Raw genomic sequence first — 12,096 nt, forward strand, 5'->3', positions numbered from 1 at the left:
CCCTTTCCCCAACGGCCACGCCGACGCAGCACCGTGTCCTGTCATTGGTTGGTAAATAAATGGCCATAACTTGGGAACCACTTGCCCGATTAATATCAAACCTTGAAAACGCACATACTCAGGTCCCCAGCAATATACCTGGCAAGTTTCAATGAGATCGGACCAGTGGTTGTTGAGAAACAGCGGTCACAGACACACACACACACACACACACACACACACACACACACACACACACACACACACACACACACACACACACACACACACACACACACACACACACACACACACACATTGCTGGAATTATAGATACATCGATAGATTAATGTTAATAGTTAATATATGCTTTGGTTAAATGTTATCATTGTTTTTGCTATCTATTTTGTAATTACAATGCCATGCTGTGGTCCAAGGGTGAATTAAGCTGCTTTATATAGCTTAACATGTCGTACGTTTAGATTGTGGGAATTCTAAGGGGTTCTTTCTCATTAATTAGCCTAATCAACTCAGGAGGTCATGATGATCATTTTGGTGCATCACATTTCACATCAGAACGCTCGAGTAGAACTCCACAAAAAACATGCCACACACACACACACACACACACACACACACACACACACACACACACACACACACACACACACACACACACACACACACACACACACACACACACACACACACTTGGGTCTTTTGGATCCTCAGGGTCTTTGGAAGTCTTAAGGATCTTCAAAGGTTGAAGATAGAGCCCTGTGTTGGCTTAGTGGTTGGGGTGGTGGGCTTTGGATCTTTGGATCCTGAGTTCAAGCTCTGTCAGCTGCTGAATTAACACCAGGTGGGGTTGACTCAGCCCGTCAATCTTCTGAGGTTGGTGAAATGAGTACCGGTGTACTGGTAACAAGGGCAGGTTGTCAGTGATGCCCCCATACTAGGGAGCAGTGGTGATGCACCGTTGATCAAAGCCAGTTGAAAGCATGGCATCATGCCACCAACAAGAAGTATAAATATTTTAAAATAAAAATTAAAAAGTTGAAGGGGTCTCAGCAGGCTTCAGGGTCAAAAGGTACATGATAATAGTGTGTAATTAATGAATGGACGTACGTTATTAAGACACAAAAAGTATGCTTAACATACACACACACCCCTCATCCATTTAGAGTAAATCCTGCTTGCAAAACAAACAAACAAACAAACAGGGGGTGAAAACATAACCTCGGTCCCCCATTGGTGGCAGAGGTAATTAAGTTTGAGACTGTCACTGCCAATTGTTGTTTAAGAAGCTCTTTCTTTACTTCCTTTATCCTCTTTCTGTTTACCTATTTTGTTTCACCAAACTTGCACATTCATCAATATACTGTTTGCATCAAAATCCATCTTTAGACTCCAACATACACTGATCAACATTAACAGCATCTTAAAAATATAGGCAGAATAGCATGCAACTTGATTTCAAAAAGAAAATGAGAATAAGGAACCAGGAGTGTGCTCCATTACCAAGCAGTTTGTAGTGTGCTTCGCAAGTGGCTTAAGCACTCCAACGAAACGGTCCATAAGGAACGGCTGGCTTGGCGAGCGATAGGAAACTTATTCGTGATGTAATCACACCCCTGAATGTATTTTTTTATCACATATTGATATGGATCTATCTTATGTACGCAACAATCTGGAGTTGGCTGAATGGTTAAGATGGCTGGCTTAAGATCTTAGCCTTCTTCGGGTCTTGAGTTTGAGCCCCTGTCGTGTCGTTGAATTAACACCAGGTGGATGACTCAGCTTGTCATCCTTCCGAGGTCAGCAAAACTGAGTACCAGCTTACTGGTAACAGGGGGCACTGCATTAGCAACACAGCCACACTCCCAGCACCCATAGTTTGCATATGGTATTATAATGTATGCAACGACAGTGGAAAATCTGGACCCCAATTTCCATTGATTGAACCAATAGCACAGCGAGCTTGACAAGCAGAGCAGGATGCCAGACGATATTTGAATCTGTACCGGGGAGACGGTGACCCCACATCTCAAACAAGAGGTCAGGACCAACTATCGAGAGAAAAGGATCTCCATATTTGACCACGACAAGTATGGATCCCAAACTGACAGCCAGATATCCAGCTGTTTGAAGAGGAAGGATAACATCAGTAATATTTCAAGATTGCTTGACTCTGCTTGTAATTGGAACTGGAAGTAAACTTATTGGCTGATCGTGAAAACGTGTACTTGCACCCTTCTTGTGATTGGGAGTGATAGTGGCAGACTTCCACGGAGAAAGGAGGCGACCAGGTGAGGACAGGTTAAAGAGTAGAAAATACAAAAGCAAAGGCAGCAGAGGGATCAGGATTTGAGAACAATGGTACTGATGAAGATTCTCGGCTGAACAGATATCGTCACCATATCAAGTGTGGAAGTGAGATGAATGCTGTGTGTATAATATGGTGACAGAGCTGGATGTGTCAGGAAAACGCGATTTGGAGGTGAATTTGACTATACCAGATGAATGAGGGACTTAAGGTGTCACCAACACTTTGGAGATCGAAGGAGGTCGGTTGAAAAGTTCAGCCTTGGGGTTAACAATATGATGCATTTTCTCTGGCTTGCCAAAAGATGCAAGCCTTGCGGATGGACCTGAAATTGCCCCGTGTTCGCCTTCCATGTTGAGAAAGCATACGCCTTGGCCACACTGCCTCAGCATAGGATTCGGTTTACCAGGGCAAACAGTATGCATAGGATAGTTGCAGCAAGGATGGGAGATGGAGGAGATGGAGGAGAAAGTATTCCCAGGCAGCATCAATATCAGCTCAATTCATCTTTGAAGTCACTTTGCTGTTTCTGGTGGTTGGTCTATGCAAAGAACCAGGTTCCGTGACAGTGAGGTTGCTGTGTTGAACACCAGCAATGGAGCGATTGGTCTTGACAAGAAAGTTGTTGGAAGAGCCAAGAGGGACAGAATAAAGAACAGGAGTGCAAGGCTGTATGGATTGTTATTGGTTCACGAGTCAGGAAGTGACCACTATATTCGTTATGGGTGTGTGTCTGTCTGTCCTGAGCATAGCTCCGTGAGTTTTGATCCGATCTTGATAAAATTAGGGTGCGAGGTTTGTATCATGATCGAGTTGTCTTTTCCGGAGAATGGGCATGCTGCGCCCATTATGGGCGGAGCCACGCGCCCAAAAAACGTGTTTTTAGGAGGTCGCCGGTTTCAAGTTACATCTTCTCCGAGGGGGTTTGTCGAATCTGACAGGGGTTTCGGTATTTGGTTAGCCCAATGGCACCTGCATAGCCCCACGGAGCTCGATTTTTCATTTTCGTCCCAAGGTCAAGGTCACAAGGTCACGAACTTAGAAAATGTCATAAAAATCAATACATTGGGCACCAAGCTCCTAGGGTTTTCAATGTTTCGAATAAAAGTTGGTATGCAAGTAGTGCTTTTCGAGTACTACAACTTTCATCATTTACATTTTTCCCGATTGCCGCCAGTTTGCCCGTGGCGTCCCCTCAAAGGTCAAAAAATAAAAAAGGCGAACCGTGTACATTGCTCGTGAACCATCGCCCTCTCCAGACTTGTTCATTACTTCAAATCTATAAAGAGGGAGAATGCAAAAATTAATAGATTGGTTCAGACCCACAAAAAACAACTGAAGGTGCAAGGCCAGGGGTGTGTTCCGTTAGCAAGCGGCTTTATATTGCTTGCCAAGCCATCCGTTCCGTATCAACTGCTTTGCAAGCTGCTCATCTAGTCGCTCAGGAAGAGGAGCAAGCGATTAAGAGATGTGCCTCATTGTGTCAGCAAAAATTCTCGTCGCAGTCCGATTCAAAATGATAATACAACCGATGAAATGGTCAGAGGAATACCCCCCTCATGTACTGTATACTGCACTCATAATATTATTGAAACGTGCATTTCATACTTCAATTTACTACTTTTCATCCGAATTCTTCAAGATCTACAAACATGCAAAACCCCTCCCTCCATCCCCAAAGTGCACAGCAGTAGATCCGTAGATAAGCTTGGTAGGGGTCTCCTCTTGACGTCCTATTTATTACCTCTCTTTCCCTCTTCCTCATACTCTGTAGCCGCTGCGAACACAATCAATTCGTTTAAGGAAGTCGTCACAAGAGGATCGAGTAAAACTGAAAACGACGGCCTGCATCCCATTTCTTTGAGTACCACGATAGCATTGTTTACAAAGGAGACCGCCATGTAGTTAAGCGGTGCCGAGCACTCCGTTCCATTGGAGTACTTGCTTGAGAACTTTGAATCGAGAAAGCCTCTTGCTAATGGAACACACCTTGGGGCTGGTGTTTGCAGAGCTAAGATTGTTACCACCAAAGCAGAAATTGTGCTGACCATTCAATACTTTGCTTCTTCATATGTGGATCAAATGAATGTCCTGTATCCGTGTTGTCTCCCGTCAGGATTCATTCTCGGAACACGTCAACCTCGTGTTGCTAATGCTGCAAATGAGTTGTGCACAAAACGGGTGAGGAAAACTGATCATTGAGCACATGTGAAAGCTATTTTGAACACATCTTTCTCTTTCTTAATGTTTTTGGTTAGTATGGAGAACAAACTTGCTGGAGATATTCCTACTTCCTGTGCAATCTTGGTCCAGCTCATGAGTTGGTTCTACTGCTGAATGGTGTTGACCTACTGAAAATATTCTTAGTTAATTGGTGACATTTTATGATGCAAATCAAGGTTAAAAATATATACAAATAATTAAAAAAAAAAAAAAAAAAAAACTTGCCTGCAATGCACCTTGGTCCACTGCTGAGCTGTAATTGAACAGCAGTACATATAAACATGGCTGCCACTGAGCAAGGACGTTTGCTCTTACATCTCGGCACAATGATGTTGGAAAGGCTGTGGGCGGTTTGGCTTTTGAAATGGCCCTCGTATATCAGTGTGTTGGAGATCACACCTGTACTGTATTGTTAATTATCAAAACATGGACTCAAATCATCATCTGTGTTCTCCAAAATTGGGAAATAATTAAACCGAGCTCCTGAAAAATTTAATTCACTAAAGGCAACAATGCAAAAGCCAGAAATACTGCAACTTTTATTCCTCATTCAAAACAGTATATTGGTGTTACAATTAAACCTTTGTCAATTACAATTTACAACCAAATTATCAGGCTAACGTTGGATGAAGAAAAAACAAAAGCTGTTAGCAAGCAAGATCCTCCAACAAAGACAATCTAATGAGATGAAATGAACAAAAGGGATGTGAAAAAAATTCAAACAGGACAGCAGCCTTAACTTTTGTATCAAGGTTCCATTGCTCATCACTGGGAAATGAGGAAGAAGAAGAAGCAGCTCTTTCAAAAATCAGGCTACTCTCAAATTTTTATTCCATTAGATATAATGGAAATGGAGATTGCTCTTGGGATTTATATCCATATTGAAATGCTTGTGGGTCAACCAAGATATTCAAAGTTGGCCCCAATTCTTGGCATCCACATCTTCAATTTATATGTTCGTTCCTGAATTCTATATTGGTTTCACAAAAACGACACCCAGCATGATCTCCAATGTCTATCCACAACCCATATCTTTACAGCTGGGGCAGTTTATCAACTGGTGTGTCAAACTTGAAATCAGGTGGGAAAAGCTCAGCTGCCTTGAAATACAAGAGGCGGTAAGACTGCCGGATGGTTACATCGGCAACACCTGCGATGTCTCCAATTTCTGCAAAATAAATACAAAAGGGTCAGAAACAGAGATTGGTCAAATGTTGTAAGTGAACAGAGAAGGTAGATTGGGTGCAGCACAAAAGTGTGTGTGTGTGTGTGTGTGTGTGTGTGTGTGTGTGTGTGTGTGTGTGTGTGTGTGTGTGTGTGTGTGTGTGTGTGTGTGTGTGTGTGTGTGTGTGTGTGTGTGTGTGTGTGTGTGTGTGTGTGTGTGTGTGTGTGTGTGTGTGTGTGTGCGCGCGCGCGCACGTGCTTGAAATGAAAGGAATCGGAATGCAGTTTATAGTGAAAACGTAGATATGAAGACAAACTTAAATGCAAAACTTGTGAACCATTTAATTTTAAAAGTGGTGTTTCTCGACAAAATAATCATAGGCATAAGAGCAAGTTTTTGTAACAATGCTATAATTCAATTTGAAATGAGGTAATAAATAGTGTGCAAGTAGAAAATTAAAACAAACAAAAAAATAGAACGAGCAAAGAAAGCAAACAGACCCTCTCTCGCCAAAAATGGTTTTGTGTGGTTTATAGATGAACTCTCATTCAAATTCTAATTGTACATACTTTATAGGCTTGCATTCAAATTGTACATACTTTAGGGAGGTACTCGGTTGAAAAAAAAAAGAGAATACATAATACCAGCTACCACTAGGTGGCGTTTGTGGCCGATAGCACATTATATGTGGACAGATGGACAGACAAATAGACACAGACAAATAAATGACTTTCAAGATCAGAATAAAACTGCTTGTCTCTCTTGTCTTATCTCTCCTCATTTCTGGTATTGCACCCTCTGCCCTCTCCAAGCTCTCCCTGCCCCCCCCCCCCACCAAGTATCTGCAGGACGCACGACATCCACTAGCAACCTCCCCCTCCAGAAAATTGCCCAAATACAGAATCACTGCTCAACTCCACTAGTTTATTACTCTCTTTTCCCACTGTGAAACCACCTTCCACACTCTCTTCAATCTCATTCTTCCTTCCTGGTCTTCAAGATAGCTATTTCACCACCATCTTTGGTCATCCCCATCCAGAGCCATGATCTTTTCAACACCAGTTAAACCACCACCACCCCTCCCAAAATTTTGCTTATGCATCCATCTTATCCATCCCTTGCATTCTCCCTCAACACTCATTGTTACCTGCATCTCATTTGTCTGTTTCCCTTCTCCCTCCGCCCTGCGATTGGCATTTCTCCTTTCTCCTGCTGTTCCCTTTGTTACGTTGTGTCCTGGTCTGTTCTTTGTCCTAAGCTCATCCACGAGCCCAGACCATGTATTTATTAAAGAGAGAAATAAAAAATCCCTTGTATTCGTCTATATGTCCACCTGTGTGTGTCTGCTCCACCATGAGCCTACAACCCTCTGCCTGTTGACGGGGAAACCCGACGTACAATGCTCAATCACCCAGAGCTCTGCTATTTCTTTCTTTAATTTATTTTTTTTTTAATCAATTTGATGAAGAAATGCTTCTTTATTGTGACGTTGACCAAAAGAGTGTTACAATAATGTGGTACAGCAAATTTTGTGGCTATTGAGCCAGCGCGGCAGAGGACAACTCACTCGTATGTGTGTACATATATATCTATATATAGGGTGTCCCAAAAAAATATACAACTTTTAAAATGCTTCGTTTGATCCTAAAAACGCAGTAATTTTGTCACTAATGCTTCATTTCTTGTTGCAGAGACCCTGAAGTTTATTTTGATACCAAGCAAGCAAAAGGAAAATGCCAAGACTGACCGTACAACAACGAACGAAAATTGTTGAAATTTGGCACCAGACGAAAAGTGTCATACAGGTGCAACGTCTTTACTCGAGACATTTCGGTATCCACTTGCGCCATGCACCAAACTTTCGGACAATAAAGTGCACCATCGCAAAGTTTACCAATGTGGGAACCATCTGTAACCTTCACAAGGGTCACAGTGGTCGGAAGAGGACAGGTCGTAGTGAAGAAAATGTGGAAATGGTGAGACAGGCGGTCGTTCAGAGTCCAAAAAAATTGATTCGACGACTTTCTGCCGAGACAAACATCCATAAGAGCACCGTTCAGAGGATCTTCGCCAAGACATTCATGCCTTTCCATACAAAATTCAAACGGAAACGGTTCTTACTGATCAACAGAAACGCAAACGACTTGACTTTGCAAATTGGTTCTCAGGAAAGTTGGAGGAAGATGCAGACTTCCTCAAAAAACTTCACATGACGGACGAATACCATGCTCACTTGTCCGGGGAGGTAAACAAGCAAAACTTTCGGTACTGGGGAACTGAAAATCCTTGTAATGCATCAACTGAACTGGTGCCTCGATCTGTTCTCAAAGTCACCATGTGGGTGGCGGTTGGTTGGTATGGGATAATTGGTCCATACTTCTTTGAAGATGACCAGGGACGCACTTGCACGGTAAACCAGAGGAACTATCGCAAAATGATTCAGGAATTCTATCTGCCTGAGCTGCATACTCAGGCCCATAGGACAAACAACCTGATCCAGATGAGAACCCAGTGGTTCCAGCAGGATGGGGCACCACCCCATACAGCCAAGGAAACAAGGCGTTTTCTCAACCAACATTTTGAGGGCCGCTTTATCTCCCTCAAAGAAGACGTTGAATGGTCACCGTATTGCCCTGACCTTACTCCTCCAGACTTCTAGTTGTGGGGGTATCTCAAGGACAGGATCTCTGGAAACCCTTGGCCTCAGACTCTTGATAAGCTGAAGGAAAACATCCACCGAGAAATCCAGAACATTCCTCAGGAAACGTTTCCCAAAGTGATGGAGAACATGACAACGCGTTTGCAGGCAGTGATCGGACAACGTGGAGCCTACGTCGAACATGTGGTCTAAAAGAAAACGACGATTCTATACCAAAATTTACATTTTGGTGGCAATTTTGACATTGGTACAATAAACGTCAACCTTTCAGCTTTCTATCCAGCCATATATCTTTTTTAAAAATATGTTATGAGCATCCTCTTTGCAGATGAAAAGTTGTATATTTTTTGGGGACACCCAGTATATATGTATACACGACCAATCAAAAGTTTTAGAACATCCCCATTTTTCAGTTTTTACTGAAATTTAAGCAGTTCAAGTTCAGTGAATAACCTGAAATGGTACAAAGCCAAGCAGTAAACTGCCAGAGGTTTAAAAAAAGTTTAGGTCACCATAAACTCAAAAATAATGTAGATTTCAGAGTTGTTAAAAAAGGCCCTTTTCAGGGAACAAGTAATGCGTTAGCAACTGCAGCTGTTCTGCAGCAATGGAAGTAAATTAAGCCTTGAAAGTTGATGCAAACAATTCCCACAGTTGTCCCAACTTTTGTTGATTAGTTACAAACCCTCTGTCTGTATAAAAGCAATGTTGGAACAGACTGTGTTGCTTCACCCTCTGAAGCATTCTTTGGACAATATTGCACTGCAGGAAGTAGTATATTGCTGTCATAATGGTGAGAAAAAGACAATTAACAAAGGAAGACAGACAGACCATTATAACCGCTAAAAGTGTAGGTCTTTCCTTGAGAAATTGCAAAGAAGCCAAGGTGTCAGTGAGAACAGTATGTTGCCTACACCATCAAAAGGCACTTGGAAACTGGAGGAAACTGATAGGAAGAGGTCTGGCAGAACCAAAGCCACAACACAATCAGAAGACAAGTTTATGAGAGTCAACAGCTTGTGTGATAGGCGGCTCACAGGACAGCAGCTTCAAGCACAGCTTAACACTGGTCGAAGTAAGGAAGTCTCAGTTTCAACTGCGAAGAGAAGACTTCGAGCTGCAGGTTTTACAGGTAGAGTGGCAGAAAGAAAACCATTGCTAAGATGGCAAAATAATAAAAAGAGGCTTGCCAGGGCCATGAAGCACCGCCAGTGGACTACTGAAAACTGGAAGTAGGTGCAATGGACTGATGAATCAAAATTTGGAATCTTCGGTTCATCACGCAGGGTTTTTGCACGCCGTCGAGTAGGTGCAAGGATAGTTCCTCAGTGTGTGACACCAACTGTCAAACTTGGAGGAGGAAGCGTGATGATCTGGGGCTCTTTTGCTGAATCCAGAGACGGCGACTTGCACAGAGTGACTGGCACCCTGAACCAAAAGGGCTACCACAGCATTTTGCAGCATCATGCAATACCCTCTGGTCTACGCCTCGTTGATCAGGGGTTCATCCTACAGCAAGATAACGACCCAAAACATACCTCCAGGCTATGTCGGAACTACCTTAGAAGAAAAGAACAAGACGGTAGGCTTCAAATCATGGAATGGCCAGCACAGTCTCCAGGCTTAAACCCCACTGATCTGGTTTGGGATGAACTGGACAGAAGGGGGAAAGCAAAGCAACCTTCAAGTGTGACACATTTGTGGGAACTTCTGTAACAGTGTTGGGAAGAACTTTCCGAACAATATTTGATTTCCATTGCAGAAAGAATGCCACGAGTATGTTCGGCTGTTTTATCTGCAAAAGGTGGCTACTTTGATGAGTCAGAAATTTAGATTAAATTTTGTTCAATAAAACGATTCCACGATTTCTTTTTTATTTGCAATTGTTTATTTGTTCTATGCTTTAATTTCAGAGTACATTGAACATTAAACTGCTTAAATTTTAGTAAAAACTGGAAAAATGGGGGTGTTCTCAAACTTTTGACCGGTAGAGTATACGGTTGCGGGCCGGGTGAGAAGATCACGAGATGGGGAAAGCTCTCTCGGCTCCCACCAGACTCCCCGGAATTGTAGACCGTCACACACAGATAATTCCGTGATGCGGCGGGTCGCTTAACCGACCGTGGACGCCAATAACTCAACCATGTGACTTAGGGTCATCCGTCGAGTTAATCTGGTTACTTAAAAATAACCACGCGATTTAATTACCAGGGAACACGCCCTCGGTACGCCTTGTCCAAACCGGATCACTCCACTGGATCGGATGCAGCTGAGCGACACTGCCAAGGAAAGTACCGGCTTAAAGGAACGGATTGTTGGGAATAAAGTCCCGGGGGTTTAGTTGGGAGGGTGGAGTCAGCATCGTGTGGGCGGAGAAGAGGAGGAGGAGCCCAGTGGTGACGACAGAAGGCGGAGTCGAGATCCAGCTTAAGTGGCAGGGCAGCAGAGAGAGCGAACGGACCCGCTCCGACCTTTATAGGCCCCGCGGCGCGGGGAAGGGGGCCACCCCGAAACTCGGTGACGTCACCCGAATCCGGAACTCCGATTGGCTCCGACCCCCTGCGCAGCCTGGCCGCGATGGCCGGAAGCTGCAACACTCGATTTCCGGCAAGATGACCCTACGCCGCAAATATGTCCAGCTCCGACCTCACGACATGATACGAATCGCCCACACCGAATTCCACGCCATGAATCGCCTTGCAAGAACCCCCACGCCATGCCCTGATGAATGGCCGAGGGCAGCATCAGTCTCGCACGCCCGCTCGGGCGCTCCTGATCAGCGCTGGCCAACGCTCCCGCTCCGTGTGCGCAAACGTTGCCCAAGCTGTACAACATGCCCCCGCCCGATCGCAGCTTTGCTGGCCATAGAGGCGAGAAGGTAAGACGTTATGGCGAACAGACAGGAAGATGTGTCCATTCGTGCCCGGCTTTATACGATAAAGTGTCGCGAGCAGCGCACGGGTCTGCCTTCGAACACGTTCCGTACAGTGTGCGTGGATCCGCCATTATGCACGTGGCCAGCGCTCGCGTTTGCGGCGAAACCCGATCAATATAATTAGTTCAGAAATGGGATGAAAGGAACGCGCCGCTTGTGCCTTGCACACTCGCATCCCACGCAACATGGCGTGGGGTTGCCTTTCTATTATCGGCCTTGGTATGCGTTCTGTGCAGTGTGGGCATCATGCTGCGTGCGTTTCCTGTGTTGTGGAAAACACCATCGGGTGGAAATTACCGCTATGAGTGCGTTTGGCAGGCTGTGTTTTGTACGGAGGGTTGTGGGTGTATTACCTGCTTGGCCTTTGCTGAGGACCCATCTCAGAGCGCAGGGCGCACATGGCTCAGATTTACCTCAGGAATAATCAGAAAAGAAGAGTAGAAATGAAGAAGAAATGATGTAAGCAAACCTAGCTACGAGATCATCGCAACGCACGCCCCTGTTGTTCCGCTAGACAAAAGGGAAAGGACTATCGACACGTATATTAATGGAATAACTGTCTTGGGACCACTATCTGTTGGATGCATGCGGTTCCGAGAACCGATATATATATATATATATATATATATATATATATATATATATATGTTGCGGAAATGGCACTTCGTGTGTTATTAAATATAGAATTAGCCCAGATCCCCCATTAAATGCATGTTTTGCCAGGTTGTTCGGTAAATGGACGTTGCATGTGTGTCGGGAGATGCAAGAGGCTGTTCATTATTCGTACATTGGTGGTGGACCAAGAGGTT

General features: G+C 44.2%; 1 protein-coding gene across 1 annotated transcript in view; it reads right to left on the bottom strand.

Moving 5' to 3' along the window:
* Positions 1-5,043: 5,043 nt before the first annotated feature.
* The window catches only part of GTF2B (general transcription factor IIB), a 100,134-nt gene continuing 93,081 nt past the window's right edge, over positions 5,044-12,096 (bottom strand). Inside the window, exon 8 of the mRNA XM_085888514.1 lies at positions 5,044-5,696. Coding sequence (XP_085744640.1) covers positions 5,563-5,696 — 134 coding nt within the window. The 3' untranslated portion in view covers positions 5,044-5,562. The remainder of the gene's footprint in view (positions 5,697-12,096) is intronic.

This window comes from Eptatretus burgeri, chromosome 1 (genome assembly GCF_056783735.1).
Source record: "Eptatretus burgeri isolate ZD-2024b chromosome 1, Ebu_testis_v1, whole genome shotgun sequence".
In the NCBI taxonomy this organism is placed as follows: Eukaryota; Metazoa; Chordata; class Myxini; order Myxiniformes; family Myxinidae; genus Eptatretus; species Eptatretus burgeri.